We start from the raw sequence: 17,156 nt of genomic DNA, 5'->3' as shown, positions 1-17,156 counted from the left end.
ATTTCAGGATAAACTTAGCTGAAAACCCCCATACGGCATCACTGATATTCTCCATAGCTGTGGATTATTGTCCAGCGGGCGACTAGGGCTGGTTCCATGTGTGTACGTACATTGGCACTTGGGTGGATATCTGTCTACCCACCCTGACATGAAAAGTGTTGAGGATGTTTCGCCTGAACACAATGGCTTCCTCAAGCTCTGTGGACCTTGGCATCTGCCCATGTTTACTCTGCGCTGATGCCATCTCTGAGCTACCCCACCTATTCAGTTTGATGGCCCCCAATTCCAGTCCCTCATTCTTTATGATGGCCCCCAATGCCAGTCCCCACTCAGTATGACATCACCTAATGCCATCCACCCACTCGGTATGATGGACTCAATGCCAGCCCCCACACAGTATGACCCCTAATTCAACTCCCACTCAGTATGTCACCCCAATATGTTACCCCAGTTTGATGACCCCCAATGCCAGCCACCCACTCAGAATGATGCCCCCAATGCCAGTCTCCCATTCAGTATGATGCCCCCAATGCCAGTCTCCCATTCAGTATGATGACCCCCAATGCCAGCCACCCACTCAGAATGATGCCCCCAATGCCAGTCTCCCATTCAGTATGATGCCCCCAATGCCAGTCTCCCATTCAGTATGATGACCCCCAATGCCAGTCTCCCATTCAGTATGATGACCCCCAATGCCAGTCTCCCATTCAGTATGATGACCCCCAATGCCAGTCTCCCATTCAGTATGATGCCTCCCAATGCCAGCCACCCACTCAGTATGATGCCCCCAATGCCAGTCTCCCATTCAGTATGAGGCCCCCAATGCCAGTCTCCCATTCAGTATGATGACCCCCAATGCCAGTCTCCCATTCAGTATGATGACCCCCAATGCCGGTCTCCCATTCAGTATGATGACCCCCAATGCCAGCCACCCACTCAGTATGATGCCCCCAATGCCAGTCTCCCATTCAGTATGAGGCCCCCAATGCCAGTCTCCCATTCAGTATGATGACCCCCAATGCCAGTCTCCCATTCAGTATGATGACCCCCAATGGCAGTCTCCCATTCAGTATGATGACCCCCAATGCCAGTCTCCCATTCAGTATGATGCCTCCCAATGCCAGTCTCCCATTCAGTATGATGACCCCCAATGCCAGCCACCCATTCAGTATGATGCCCCGCAATGCCAGTCTCCCATTCAGTATGATGCCCCCAATGCCAGTCTCCCATTCAGTATGATGACTCCCAATGCCAGCCACGCATTCAGTATGATGCCCCCAATGCCAGTCTCCCATTCAGTATGATGCCTCCCAATGCCAGTCTCCCATTCAGTATGATGACCCCCAATGCCAGCCACCCATTCAGTATGATGCCCCCAATGCCAGTCTCCCATTCAGTATGATGCCCCCAATGCCAGTCTCCCATTCAGTATGATGTCCCCCAATGCCAGTCTCCCATTCAGTATGATGCCCCCCAATGCCAGTCTCCCATTCAGTATGATGACCCCCAATGCCAGTCTCCCATTCAGTATGATGCCCCCAATGCAAGTCTCCCATTCAGTATGATGCCCCCAATGCCAGTCTCCCATTCAGTATGATGTCCCCCAATGCCAGTCTCCCATTCAGTAAGATCCCCCAATGCCAGTCTCCCATTCAGTATGATGCCCCCAATGCCACTCCCCAACTCAGTATGATTACCCCAATACCAGCCACCCACTTAGTATGATGGCCCTCATGCCAGCCGCCAGTCAGTATGACCCCCAATGCAACCTCTACTCAATATGATGACTCTCCAATGCCAGAGCTTCATTGAGTATGATGATCCCCAATGACTCTCCCCCCTGAGTATGATGACCCCAGTACCAGTCACCCACTCAGTGTGATGTCATCCAGTGAGAACCATCCACTCAGTATGATGGTCCCCAATGCCAGCCCCCACTCAGTATGATGGTCCCCAATGCCAGCCTCCACTCAGTATGATGGTCCCCAATGCCAGCCTCCACTCAGTATGATGGTCCCCAATGCCAGCCTCCACTCAGTATGATGTCACCCTATGCCAGCCCCCACTGACATAATAGATCAAATAAACACTACTCGCCTCTCCCCGCTCCCCGCCTCGCTGCTCCGGTCTGTGCAGTGTGAGTACTGAGGCTCCGCACTACAGGCGCCATGTGCGTATTCACAGGGATCCAACTACTGGGACATAGAAATGAGACCTATGCGCAGCCCTGAGCGTGCACACAGCGGAGCGCAGTACCCCGCTATCCACGGCAGTCCCATAGAGAATGAATGGAGATTTTCTACACTTTTCTGCCCATCCCTCATTTATTTAGAAGGGGATTTTCTGATCCCCGATCTCGGAATCGGTGGGTTTCTCAGTGGTAGGACCACCATTGGTCCACTAATTTTTCTTATAGGAATTAACCCTTTAGTCAATTTGCCATTCAGGAGTCTGGGATTATTGATATTTCTGTTCTAGACGCCATCATTTCAGCTCCGATTGTACAATCACTGCTTGCTGCGGTCCCTCTGATTGTAGGATCCCTGCTTGCTGCGGTCCCTCTGATTGTAGGATCTCTGCTTGCTGCAGTCCCCTTGATTGTAGGATCCCTGCTTTCTGCGGTCCCCCTGATTGTAGGATCTCTGCTTGCTACCGTCCCTCCAATTGTAGGATCCCTGCTTGCTGCGGTCCCTCTGATTCTAGGATCGCTGCTTGCTACCGTCCCTCTGATTGTAGGATCCCTGCTTGCTGCCGTCCCTCTGATTGTAGGATCGCTGCTTGCTGCAGTCCCTCTGATTGTAGGATCCCTGCTTGCTGCGGTCCCTCTGATTCTAGGATCCCTGCTTTCTGCGGACCCTCTGATTGTAGGATCCCTGCTTTCTGCGGACCCTCTGATTGTAGGATCCCTGCTTGCTACCGTCCCTCTGATTGTAGGATCCCTGTTTGCTGCGGTCCCTCTGATTGTAGGATCCCTGCTTTCTGCGGTCCCTCTGATTGTAGGATCCCTGCTTTCTGTGGTCCCTCTGATTGTGGGATCCCTGCTTGCTGTGGTCCCTCTGATTGTAGGATTCCTGCTTTCTGCGGTCCCTCTGATTGTAGGATCCCTGCTTTCTGTGGTCCCTCTGATTGTAGGATCCCTGCTTGCTGCGGTCCCTCTGATTGTAGGATCCCTGCTTGCTGCGGTCCCTCTGATTGTAGGATCCCTGCTTGCTGCGGTCCCTCTGATTGTAGGATCCCTGCTTTCTGCGGTCCCTCTGATTGTAGGATCCCTGCTTGCTGCGGTCCCTCTGATTGCAGGATCCCTGCTTGCTGCGGTCCCTCTGATTGTAGGATCCCTGCTTGCTGTGGTCCCTCTGATTGTAGGATCCCTGCTTGCTGCGGTCCCTCTGATTGTAGGATCCCTGCTTGCTGTGGTCCCTCTGATTGTAGGATCCCTGCTTGCTGCGGTCCCTCTGATTGTAGGATCTCTGCTTGCTGCGGTACCTCTGATTGTAGGATCCCTGCTTGCTGCGGTCCCTCTGATTGTAGGATCCCTGCTTGCTGCGGTCCCTCTGATTGTAGGATCCCTGCTTGCTGTGGTCCCTCTGATTGTAGGATCCCTGCTTGCTGCGGTCCCTCTGATTGTAGGATCCCTGCTTGCTGCGGTCCCTCTGATTGTAGGATCCCTGCTTGCTGCGGTCCCTCTGATTGTAGGATCCCTGCTTTCTGCGGTCCCTCTGATTGTAGGATCCCTGCTTGCTGTGGTCCCTCTGATTGTAGGATCCCTGCTTGCTGCGGTCCCTCTGATTGTAGGATCCCTGCTTGCTGCGGTCCCTCTGATTGTAGGATCCCTGCTTGCTGCGGTCCCTCTGATTGTAGGATCCCTGCTTGCTGCGGTCCCTCTGATTGTAGGATCCCTGCTTGCTGCGGTCCCTCTGATTGTAGGATCCCTGCTTTCTGCGGTCCCTCTGATTGTAGGATCCCTGCTTTCTGCGGTCCCTCTGATTGTAGGATCCCTGCTTGCTGCGGTCCCTCTGATTGTAGGATCCCTGCTTGCTGCGGTCCCTCTGATTGTAGGATCCCTGCTTGCTGTGGTCCCTCTGATTGTAGGATCCCTGCTTGCTGCGGTCCCTCTGATTGTAGGATCCCTGCTTGCTGCGGTCCCTCTGATTGTAGGATCCCTGCTTGCTGCGGTCCCTCTGATTGTAGGATCCCTGCTTGCTACCGTCCCTCTGATTGTAGGATCCCTGCTTGCTGTGGTCCCTCTGATTGTAGGATCCCTGCTTGCTGCGGTCCCTCTGATTGTAGGATCCCTGCTTGCTGCGGTCCCTCTGATTGTAGGATCCCTGCTTGCTGTGGTCTCTCTGATTGTAGGATCCCTGCTTGCTGCGGTCCCTCTGATTGTAGGATCCCTGCTTGCTGCGGTCCCTCTGATTGTAGGATCCCTGCTTGCTGCGGTCCCTCTGATTGTAGGATCCCTGCTTGCTGCGGTCCCTCTGATTGTAGGATCCCTGCTTGCTGTGGTCCCTCTGATTGTAGGATCCCTGCTTGCTGCGGTCCCTCTGATTGTAGGATCCCTGCTTGCTGCGGTCCCTCTGATTGTAGGATCCCTGCTTGCTGCCGTCCCTCTGATTGTAGGATCCCTGCTTGCTGCAGTCCCTCTGATTGTAGGATCCCTGCTTGCTGCGGTCCCTCTGATTGTAGGATCCCTGCTTGCTGCGGTCCCTCTGATTGTAGGATCCCTGCTTGCTGCGGTCCCTCTGATTGTAGGATCCCTGCTTGCTGCGGTCCCTCTGATTGTAGGATCCCTGCTTGCTGCGGTCCCTCTGATTGTAGGATCCCTGCTTTCTGTGGTCCCTCTGATTGTAGGATCCCTGCTTTCTGCGGTCCCTCTGATTGTAGGATCCCTGCTTGCTGCGGTCCCTCTGATTGTAGGATCCCTGCTTGCTGCGGTCCCTCTGATTGTAGGATCCCTGCTTGCTGCGGTCCCTCTGATTGTAGGATCCCTGCTTGCTGCGGTCCCTCTGATTGTAGGATCCCTGCTTGCTGCGGTCCCTCTGATTGTAGGATCCCTGCTTGCTACCGTCCCTCTGATTGTAGGATCCCTGCTTGCTGCAGTCCCTCTGATTGTAGGATCCCTGCTTGCTGCGGTCCCTCTGATTGTAGGATCCCTGCTTGCTGCAGTCCCTCTGATTGTAGGATCCCTGCTTGCTGCGGTCCCTCTGATTGTAGGATCCCTGCTTGCTGTGGTCCTGGTGCTGCCTGCATAGTGCTGGTCCTGTAATATCACAGGAGGGAGGAGATGAGCAGTGACAGGGGTGGAGGCAGGGGAGGAACTCACAGCAGCAAGGATGGCAGCAAAGCAAAAAGGGATCAAGCCGTAGACAGCTCCTCGCCAGGGACTGTCCTGTCTGCAGAGGGGGAGGCCGACACGTGGGGCTGTATGTGACCATAACCCCCCTCCATAACCCCCCTAATCCCCCCCTAACCCTCCCTCTGTCTGACAGATCCCATAGATCTCCTGCCTCCAGACTGGGATCCTCTGCAAATGCCAGAAGCAGCGACAGCGGCGCAGTGGATCAGGTGAGTCCCTCATTACCTGGGGGCAGAATAACTCCTCATTTCCATGCACCTTCCTCGCTCCCCCCCAAAAATTGCTGCCTTATTTATTTTCCCTTCCAGGATCTAAGTGGTTAACCGCTCGTGTTTTCCCTGTGCGGGGAGACCCCCATGTACACAGGCGATCGCTATTGGAGACCCCAAAACTGTGCCCAATGGCCTCAATAAGAGGGAAGGTGCCAGGCTGGTGCCGGCGGTACTGCCGGGGGTACAGTGCCACCACTGCCGGGGGTACAGTGCCACTACTGCCGGGGGTACAGTGCCACCACTGCCGGGGGTACAGTGCCACCACTGCCGGGGGTACAGTGCCACTACTGCCGGGGGTACAGTGCCACCACTGCCGGGGGTACAGTGCCACCACTGCCGGGGGTACAGTGCCACCACTGCCGGGGGTATAGTGCCACCACTGCCGGGGGTACAGTGCCACTACTGCCGGGGGTACAGTGCCACCACTGCCGGGGGTACAGTGCCACCACTGCCGGGGGTACAGTGCCACCACTGCCGGGGGTACAGTGCCACCACTGCCGGGGGTACAGTGCCACCACTGCCGGGGGTATAGTGCCACCACTGCCGGGGGTACAGTGCCACCACTGCCGGGGGTACAGTGCCACCACTGCCGGGGGTACAGTGCACACTACTGCCGGGGGTACAGTGCCACCACTGCCGGGGGTACAGTGCCACTACTGCCGGGGGTACAGTGCACACTACTGCCGGGGGTACAGTGCCACCACTGCCGGGGGTACAGTGCTACTACTGCCGGGGGTACAGTGCCACCACTGCCGGGGGTACAGTGCCACCACTGCCGGGGGTACAGTGCCACCACTGCCGGGGGTACAGTGCTACCACTGCCGGGGGTACAGTGCCACCACTGCCGGGGGTACAGTGCCACCACTGCCGGGGGTACAGTGCCACCACTGCCGGGGGTACAGTGCTACCACTGCCGGGGGTACAGTGCCACCACTGCCGGGGGTACAGTGCCACCACTGCCGGGGGTACAGTGCCACCACTGCCGGGGGTACAGTGCCACTACTGCCGGGGGTACAGTGCACACTACTGCCGGGGGTACAGTGCCACCACTGCCGGGGGTACAGTGCTACTACTGCCGGGGGTACAGTGCTACTACTGCCGGGGGTACAGTGCCACGACTGCCGGGGGTACAGTGCCACCACTGCCGGGGGTACAGTGCCACGACTGCCGGGGGTACAGTGCCACCACTGCCGGGGGTACAGTGCCACTACTGCCGGGGGTACAGTGCTACTACTGCCGGGGGTACAGTGCTACTACTGCCGGGGGTACAGTGCTACTACTGCCGGGGGTACAGTGCCACTACTGCCGGGGGTACAGTGCCACCACTGCCGGGGGTACAGTGCCACTACTGCCGGGGGTACAGTGCCACTACTGCCGGGGGTACAGTGCCACTACTGCCGGGGGTACAGTGCCACCACTGCCGGGGGTACAGTGCCACTACTACCGGGGGTACAGTGCTACTACTGCCGGGGGTACAGTGCCACTACTGCCGGGGGTACAGTGCCACCACTGCCGGGGGTACAGTGCCACCACTGCCGGGGGTACAGTGCCACTACTACCGGGGGTACAGTGCTACTACTGCCGGGGGTACAGTGCCACTACTGCCGGGGGTACAGTGCCACCACTGCCGGGGGTACAGTGCCACCACTGCCGGGGGTACAGTGCCACCACTGCCGGGGGTACAGTGCCACCACTGCCGGGGGTACAGTGCTACCACTGCCGGGGGTACAGTGCCACCACTGCCGGGGGTACAGTGCCACCACTGCCGGGGGTACAGTGCCACCACTGCCGGGGGTACAGTGCTACCACTGCCGGGGGTACAGTGCCACCACTGCCGGGGGTACAGTGCCACCACTGCCGGGGGTACAGTGCCACCACTGCCGGGGGTACAGTGCCACTACTGCCGGGGGTACAGTGCACACTACTGCCGGGGGTACAGTGCCACCACTGCCGGGGGTACAGTGCTACTACTGCCGGGGGTACAGTGCTACTACTGCCGGGGGTACAGTGCCACGACTGCCGGGGGTACAGTGCCACCACTGCCGGGGGTACAGTGCCACGACTGCCGGGGGTACAGTGGCACCACTGCCGGGGGTACAGTGCCACTACTGCCGGGGGTACAGTGCTACTACTGCCGGGGGTACAGTGCTACTACTGCCGGGGGTACAGTGCTACTACTGCCGGGGGTACAGTGCCACTACTGCCGGGGGTACAGTGCCACCACTGCCGGGGGTACAGTGCCACTACTGCCGGGGGTACAGTGCCACTACTGCCGGGGGTACAGTGCCACTACTGCCGGGGGTACAGTGCCACCACTGCCGGGGGTACAGTGCCACTACTACCGGGGGTACAGTGCTACTACTGCCGGGGGTACAGTGCCACTACTGCCGGGGGTACAGTGCCACCACTGCCGGGGGTACAGTGCCACCACTGCCGGGGGTACAGTGCACACTACTGCCGGGGGTACAGTGCCACTACTACCGGTGGTACAGTGCCACTACTGCCGGGGGTACAGTGCCACTACTGCCGGGGGTACAGTGCCACTACTGCCGGGGGTACAGTGCCACCACTGCCGGGGGTACAGTGCCACTACTACCGGGGGTACAGTGCTACTACTGCCGGGGGTACAGTGCCACTACTGCCGGGGGTACAGTGCCACCACTGCCGGGGGTACAGTGCCACCACTGCCGGGGGTACAGTGCCACCACTGCTGGGGGTACAGTGCACACTACTGCCGGGGGTACAGTGCCACTACTGCCGGGGGTACAGTGCCACCACTGCCGGGGGTACAGTGCCACCACTGCCAGGGGTACAGTGCCACCATTGCCGGGGGTACAGTGCCACTACTGCCGGGGGTACAGTGCCACTACTGCCGGGGGTACAGTGCCACTACTGCCGGGGGTACAGTGCCACCACTGCCGGGGGTACAGTGCCACTACTACCGGGGGTACAGTGCACACTACTGCCGGGGGTACAGTGCCACCACTGCCGGGGGTACAGTGCCACTACTGCCGGGGGTACAGTGCACACTACTGCCGGGGGTACAGTGCCACTACTGCCGGGGGTACAGTGCCACTACTGCCGGGGGTACAGTGCTACTACTGCCGGGGGTACAGTGCCACTACTGCTGGGGGTACAGTGCGCACTACTGCCGGGGGTACAGTGCCACTACTGCCGGGGGTACAGTGCCACCACTGCCGGGGGTACAGTGCCACTACTGCCGGGGGTACAGTGCACACTACTGCCGGGGGTACAGTGCCACCACTGCCGGGGGTACAGTGCCACTACTGCCGGGGGTACAGTGCACACTACTGCCGGGGGTACAGTGCCACTACTGCCGGGGGTACAGTGCCACTACTGCCGGGGGTACAGTGCCACCACTGCCGGGGGTACAGTGCCACTACTGCCGGGGGTACAGTGCCACTACTGCCGGGGGTACAGTGCCACCACTGCCGGGGGTACAGTGCCACTACTACCGGGGGTACAGTGCACACTACTGCCGGGGGTACAGTGCCACCACTGCCGGGGGTACAGTGCCACTACTGCCGGGGGTACAGTGCACACTACTGCCGGGGGTACAGTGCCACTACTGCCGGGGGTACAGTGCCACTACTGCCGGGGGTACAGTGCTACTACTGCCGGGGGTACAGTGCCACTACTGCCGGGGGTACAGTGCGCACTACTGCCGGGGGTACAGTGCCACTACTGCCGGGGGTACAGTGCCACCACTGCCGGGGGTACAGTGCCACTACTGCCGGGGGTACAGTGCACACTACTGCCGGGGGTACAGTGCCACCACTGCCGGGGGTACAGTGCCACTACTGCCGGGGGTACAGTGCACACTACTGCCGGGGGTACAGTGCCACTACTGCCGGGGGTACAGTGCCACTACTGCCGGGGGTACAGTGCCACCACTGCCGGGGGTACAGTGCCACTACTGCCGGGGGTACAGTGCTACTACTGCCGGGGGTACAGTGCACACTACTGCCGGGGGTACAGTGCCACTACTGCCGGGGGTACAGTGCACACTACTGCCGGGGGTACAGTGCCACCACTGCCGGGGGTACAGTGCCACTACTGCCGGGGGTACAGTGCTACTACTGCCGGGGGTACAGTGCCACTACTGCCGGGGGTACAGTGCCACCACTGCCGGGGGTATAGTGCCACTACTGCCGGGGGTACAGTGCCACTACTGCCGGGGGTACAGTGCACACCACTGCCGGGGGTACAGTGCCACCACTGCCGGGGGTACAGTGCCACTACTGCCGGGGGTACAGTGCTACTACTGCCGGGGGTACAGTGCTACTACTGCCGGGGGTACAGTGCCACTACTGCCGGGGGTACAGTGCCACCACTGCCGGGGGTACAGTGCCACCACTGCCGGGGGTACAGTGCCACCACTGCCGGGGGTACAGTGCCACTACTGCCGGGGGTACAGTGCCACTACTGCCGGGGGTACAGTGCCACCACTGCCGGGGGTACAGTGCCACTACTGCCGGGGGTACAGTGCCACCACTGCCGGGGGTACAGTGCCACTACTGCCGGGGGTACAGTGCTACTACTGCCGGGGGTACAGTGCCACTACTGCCGGGGGTACAGTGCCACTACTGCCGGGGGTACAGTGCCACCACTGCCGGGGGTACAGTGCCACTACTGCCGGGGGTACAGTGCTACCACTGCCGGGGGTACAGTGTCACCACTGCCGGGGGTACAGTGCCACTACTGCCGGGGGTACAGTGCCACTACTGCCGGGGGTACAGTGCCACCACTGCCGGGGGTACAGTGCCACTACTGCCGGGGGTACAGTGCCACTACTGCCGGGGGTACAGTGCCACCACTGCCGGGGGTACAGTGCCACTACTGCCGGGGGTACAGTGCCACTACTACCGGGGGTACAGTGCACACTACTGCCGGGGGTACAGTGCCACCACTGCCGGGGGTACAGTGCCACTACTGCCGGGGGTACAGTGCACACTACTGCCGGGGGTACAGTGCCACTACTGCCGGGGGTACAGTGCCACTACTGCCGGGGGTACAGTGCTACTACTGCCGGGGGTACAGTGCCACTACTGCCGGGGGTACAGTGCGCACTACTGCCGGGGGTACAGTGCCACTACTGCCGGGGGTACAGTGCCACCACTGCCGGGGGTACAGTGCCACTACTGCCGGGGGTACAGTGCACACTACTGCCGGGGGTACAGTGCCACCACTGCCGGGGGTACAGTGCCACTACTGCCGGGGGTACAGTGCACACTACTGCCGGGGGTACAGTGCCACTACTGCCGGGGGTACAGTGCCACTACTGCCGGGGGTACAGTGCCACCACTGCCGGGGGTACAGTGCCACTACTGCCGGGGGTACAGTGCTACTACTGCCGGGGGTACAGTGCACACTACTGCCGGGGGTACAGTGCCACTACTGCCGGGGGTACAGTGCACACTACTGCCGGGGGTACAGTGCCACCACTGCCGGGGGTACAGTGCACACTACTGCCGGGGGTACAGTGCCACTACTGCCGGGGGTACAGTGCTACTACTGCCGGGGGTACAGTGCCACTACTGCCGGGGGTACAGTGCCACCACTGCCGGGGGTATAGTGCCACTACTGCAGGGGGTACAGTGCTACTACTGCCGGGGGTACAGTGCACACTACTGCCGGGGGTACAGTGCCACTACTGCCGGGGGTACAGTGCACACTACTGCCGGGGGTACAGTGCCACCACTGCCGGGGGTACAGTGCACACTACTGCCGGGGGTACAGTGCCACTACTGCCGGGGGTACAGTGCACACTACTGCCGGGGGTACAGTGCCACCACTGCCGGGGGTACAGTGCACACTACTGCCGGGGGTACAGTGCCACTACTGCCGGGGGTACAGTGCTACTACTGCCGGGGGTACAGTGCCACTACTGCCGGGGGTACAGTGCCACCACTGCCGGGGGTATAGTGCCACTACTGCCGGGGGTACAGTGCCACTACTGCCGGGGGTACAGTGCACACCACTGCCGGGGGTACAGTGCCACCACTGCCGGGGGTACAGTGCCACTACTGCCGGGGGTACAGTGCTACTACTGCCGGGGGTACAGTGCTACTACTGCCGGGGGTACAGTGCCACTACTGCCGGGGGTACAGTGCCACCACTGCCGGGGGTACAGTGCCACCACTGCCGGGGGTACAGTGCCACCACTGCCGGGGGTACAGTGCCACTACTGCCGGGGGTACAGTGCCACTACTGCCGGGGGTACAGTGCCACCACTGCCGGGGGTACAGTGCTACTACTGCCGGGGGTACAGTGCTACTACTGCCGGGGGTACAGTGCCACTACTGCCGGGGGTACAGTGCCACCACTGCCGGGGGTACAGTGCCACTACTGCCGGGGGTACAGTGCTACTACTGCCGGGGGTACAGTGCCACTACTGCCGGGGGTACAGTGCCACTACTGCCGGGGGTACAGTGCCACCACTGCCGGGGGTACAGTGCCACTACTGCCGGGGGTACAGTGCTACCACTGCCGGGGGTACAGTGTCACCACTGCCGGGGGTACAGTGCCACTACTGCCGGGGGTACAGTGCCACTACTGCCGGGGGTACAGTGCCACCACTGCCGGGGGTACAGTGCCACTACTGCCGGGGGTACAGTGCCACTACTGCCGGGGGTACAGTGCCACCACTGCCGGGGGTACAGTGCCACTACTGCCGGGGGTACAGTGCCACTACTGCCGGGGGTACAGTGCCACCACTGCCGGGGGTACAGTGTCACCACTGCCGGGGGTACAGTGCCCACTACTGCGGTTACACACAGGTCACACGGCGCGGAGTCAGGCAATGTCGTCTGGGGGGAACAGATCAGTGTCAGACGTCTGTAGGAGCCCCCAATACCGGGGCGGAAAACACACGGCAATAGTGACAAAAACATGTCTGATACATTGTAACGACACAGGACGTAGTCCTCATGTATACTATGTATATAAAAGGAGGAATGGTGGTGATAGATAGATAGATAGATAATAGATAGATAGATAATAGATAGATAGATAATAGATAGATAGATAGATAGATAGATAGATAGATAGATAGATAGATAGATAGATTAATAGATAGATAGATAGATAGATAGATAGATAGATAGATAGATAATAGATGATAGATAGATAATAGATAGATAGATAGATAGATAATAGATAGATAGATAATAGATAGATAGATAGATAGATAGATAGATAGATAGATAATAGATAGATAATAGATAGATAATAGATAGATAGATAATAAATAGATAATAGATAGATAATAGATAGATAATAAATAGATAGATAATAGATAGACAATAAATAGATAGATAGATAATAGATAGATACATAGATAGATAATAGATGATAGATAGATAGATAGATAATAGATAGATAATAAATAGATAGATGATAGATAATAGATAGATAGATAATAGATAAAGAATAGATAGATAGATAATAAATAAATAGATAGATAGATAGATAATAGATAGATAGATGATAGATAGATAATAGATAGGTGATAGATAGATAGATAGATAGATAATAGATAGATAGATAATAGATAGATAATAGATAGATAGATAGATAGATAGATAGATAGATAGATAGATAGATAGATAGATAATAGATAGATAATAGATAGATAGATAATAGATAGATAATAGATAGATAATAGATAGATAGATAATAGATAGATAATAGATAGATAGATAATAGATAGATAATAGATAATAGATAGATAACAGATAATAGATAGATAATAGATAGATAGATAATAGATAGATAATAGATAATAGATAGATAACAGATAATAGATAGGTGATAGATAATATAGATAATACATAGGTAGATAGATAACAGATAGCACCTCCGTCTATCCCCCATTGTTGGGGCTTCTGCCCGCCCGGTTATAGGAGGCTCCCGGTGATTGATGAGGACTATAGTTACCATGCAGAAGGGAATGTTTTGCTCCAGACGGCGAGGGAGGAGGATGGAACCGAAAATTAAATTGGGACGGTGTGTTCCCTAGAGTGGCCATGACCGCAATAACATTAACAAGCAGCTTGTGAAAAGGATTTTTGGGAACCTTGTTGCCTTGTACTGTGTTCCTGAAGAAATTGTAAAGGATTTCTTTGTAGATGATTAATTTCTAAATACTCTATATCAGTATAGTGGAGGAAACGTTGTCTTCAGCCACCACTAGAGGGAGCATGAGAGCACACTGCAGACTGGCGTATACAATACGCTCCAAAGCGCCACCTAGTGTTTCCTCTTTAAATTGTACCCGCTACTAAAGAAAGGAATTGTGATGATGGTAATTATTTAGATTTTTTTTTATTTTTCAAAGTGATTTCTGCATGTTATTTAATAAGCCCATGGGAGGGAGGTGGATATTGAATGTGTGCTATGTAACTGAACAACAAAAATAGACATCAGACTATAGGACTGGATGTTTAATGAAAGTGACATTTTACTAAATAAGTGGCTGTGGTGATGAAAGGCAAATGACAGGTCCTCCTTAAAGGGCATTTATGTATTTACTAAAAAAGTTATAAACATTCTCTAATATAAACCATATTTCTTCCATAAAACTCCCACGGTTCTATTAAAGAAGAAAATCGTAGATGTTTATTAGCAGCCACCACTAGGGGGAGCTTTAACGTATTTATAAATCTGTATGCAGTGAGCTCCCCCTAGTGGAGGCTGACAGAATTGTCACATTTATTTCTATAGCAGTGGAGATGAACATTTTACTCTATTGGGTACTCTGTTGGCAAAAATTGCTTGTTGGTATCCACTTTGCTGAGACTGTTCATGTGGGTGATTTATGGCATTATTATGAATGCTAATTAATAATTGGGTCACTCTAACGGGTTCCATTAATGAACGTACTTTGCCCAGGGTGTCCAATGCTTCTGGGCAAAAGTTTATATGTAAAAAAACTCCTTGAAATTTTTGAGTGTGTTTTCCTTACCTGTCCATTTGATTCCATAATTCCCAAAATGGACAACTTAAAAAAAAGTTACTCTGTCAGGAGAGGTTTATGATCTGGGTCTCCATGTGGCCACCCGGTGGCTGTGATGTAAATTGCACCCTGTGGTGGATTTTGCTAGTGTGTTCCAATTATGTTATGAATTTGTATCGTAATTCCAGGAAGGGAAAAAGGTCCCTGTGGGTTTTAGTCGTTGTGGGTGTACTTAGTTTTAGGGTTTTTTTATAAGGGAACGAGAATTGCCCTCTTTTTTTTCAGTTCCATATTTTTCTCTATGCATCATTGCAATATTATCCTGGAAGTCAATAGTACCGTCTCGTGTGGTTTACGTCATGTTTGGTGCAGTCGTCAATCGCTCTGGGAGCTCCGGTTGATTGACAGCTCGAGTTCTTATAGTCTGCAGCACAGATCTAATGTGCAAGGAGACTTTAAGGCATCGATGGCGAATCTGAATCTTGAGTCCCCGTGAATGATTCACTATAGAGTCCGACAGTCACCATGTCACCATGAGATTCGAATCTTGGCTTCAGGAAAATGGCCGCCGCGATGTCCATCTGCGCACGCGTGGCATCCCGCGGCCATTTTCCTGAAGCCCCATGAAGCAGGAGACTCCATCTGCGCACGCGCGGCCTCAGGAAGATGGCCGCGCCCACCGAGAAACCGCTGAATAGCGGCGAGCGCGCTCTTTTTCGACAGCTGCGCAGTGCAATCGGCACTTGCACATGCGAGAAGCACTACGCCACCAACGTGAACTTAAGCAAGATGTGGGGGAAAAACAGCGCTGTGACCACGCCCATCTGACCTGACCAGCCTGATTGACAGGCGAAAAAGGCCACTTTTGTAAGGTATTTCGGCAGCAAAGGTAGGGAATCAGGGGACAAAAAATACCCTATTGTAAAGCACAGCTCAGGCCCTATTTAACGGTATTTTTATCTCCTACTGAAAAAACGGGGTGACAGGTTCCCTTTAAAAAAAAGTAGACTTACACTAAGATCTTGAAGACTAGTCCAATGTGGTAACTTTCCAGCCACAGTAGGATTGCTGAGGACTTTGATGGTCCTGGGAGTGTTGGACCACAAGTGAATGGGGCTACACGGAGAGGAGGCGTCACAGACACATGTTGTGATACATGGAGTTACGGCGCTTCGTGGTTACGGCACCACTTAAGGCAGAGAGCTTGGTGGTCAGGCTCAGAAACAAAGTCAGGTACAGCAAACAAGCACAGTCTCTTCCCCAAAGGCTGCGGAAGTGCGAGGTATCCACCATATGGTCGGGGATACAAGGCTGGGGAAGTGCGAGGTATCCACCATATGGTCGGGGATACAAGGCTGGGGAGGTGCGAGGTATCCACCATATAGTTGGGGATATGAGGCTGGGGAGGTGCGAGGTATCCACCATATAGTTGGGGATATAAGGCTGGGGAGGTACGAGGTATCCACCATATGGTTGGGGATATAAGGCTGGGGAGGTGCGAGGTATCCACGATATGGTTGGGGATATGAGGCTGGGGAGGTACGAGGTATCCACCATATGGTTGGGGATATAAGGCTGGGGAGGTGCGAGGTATCCACGATATGGTTGGGGATATAAGGCTGGGGAGGTACGAGGTATCCACCATATGGTTGGGGATATAAGGCTGGGGAGGTGCGAGGTATCCACGATATGGTTGGGGATATAAGGCTGGGGAGGTACGAGGTATCCACCATATGGTTGGGGATATAAGGCTGGGAAGTGTGAGGTATCCACCATATGGTTGGGGATATGAGGCTGGGGAGGTACGAGGTATCCACCATATGGTTGGGGATATAAGGCTGGGGAAGTGTGAGGTATCCACCATATGGTTGGGGATATAAGGCTGGGGAGGTGCGAGGTATCCACCATATGGTTGGGGATATAAGGCTGGGGAAGTACGAGGTATCCACCATATGGTTGGGGATATAAGGCTGTGGAGGTATGAGGTATCCACGATATGGTTGTAGATACAAGGCTGGGGAGGTACGAGGTATCCACCATATGGTTGGGGATATAAGGCTGGGGAGGTGCGAGGTATCCACCATATGGTTGGGGATATAAGGCTGGGGAGGTACGAGGTATCCACCATATGGTTGGGGATATAAGGCTGGGGAGGTGCGAGGTATCCACCATATGGTTGGGGATATAAGGCTGGGAAGTGCGAGGTATCCACCATATGGTTGGGGATATAAGGCTGGGGAGGTACGAGGTATCCACCATATAGTTGGGGATATAAGGCTGGGGAGGTACGAGGTATCCACCATATGGTTGGGGATATAAGGCTGGGGAAGTACGAGGTATCCACCATATGGTTGGGGATATAAGGCTGGGGAGGTGCGAGGTATCCACCATATGGTTGGGGATATAAGGCTGGGAAGTGTGAGGTATCCACCATATGGTTGGGGATATAAGGCTGGGGAGGTGCGAGGTATCCACCATATGGTTGGGGATATGAGGCTGGGGAGGTACGAGGTATCCACCATATGGTCGGGGATATAAGGCTGGGGAAGTGTGA

The 17,156-nt window shown here is 55.4% G+C and overlaps 1 protein-coding gene and 1 long non-coding RNA gene across 7 annotated transcripts in view; one reads left to right on the top strand and one right to left on the bottom strand.

Moving 5' to 3' along the window:
• Positions 1 to 17,156, bottom strand: part of LOC138675265 (uncharacterized) — a 53,399-nt gene that overhangs the window by 6,713 nt on the left and 29,530 nt on the right. The gene's annotated exons all lie outside the window — the stretch shown is intronic.
• Positions 5,317 to 17,156, top strand: part of ARHGAP8 (Rho GTPase activating protein 8) — a 185,233-nt gene continuing 173,393 nt past the window's right edge. The window contains exons 1-2 of one of the 5 annotated variants that reach the window (XM_069763340.1): positions 5,324 to 5,420; positions 5,487 to 5,562. Coding sequence is in view for 1 of the 5 variants with exons in the window: in XM_069763341.1 (XP_069619442.1) it covers positions 5,528 to 5,562 (35 nt within the window). In the remaining 4 variants the exon portion in view is untranslated. Of the gene's footprint in view, positions 5,563 to 17,156 lie in introns of all 5 variants that reach the window. The other 4 variants (XM_069763341.1, XM_069763339.1, XM_069763342.1 and 1 more) reach the window with 4 other exon arrangements.

The sequence above is a fragment of the Ranitomeya imitator genome, chromosome 4 (assembly GCF_032444005.1).
Source record: "Ranitomeya imitator isolate aRanImi1 chromosome 4, aRanImi1.pri, whole genome shotgun sequence".
NCBI lineage: Eukaryota > Metazoa > Chordata > Amphibia > Anura > Dendrobatidae > Ranitomeya > Ranitomeya imitator.
The sequence above is the reverse complement of the archived record's forward strand: the minus strand, read 5'-3'. Positions and strand labels throughout refer to the sequence as shown.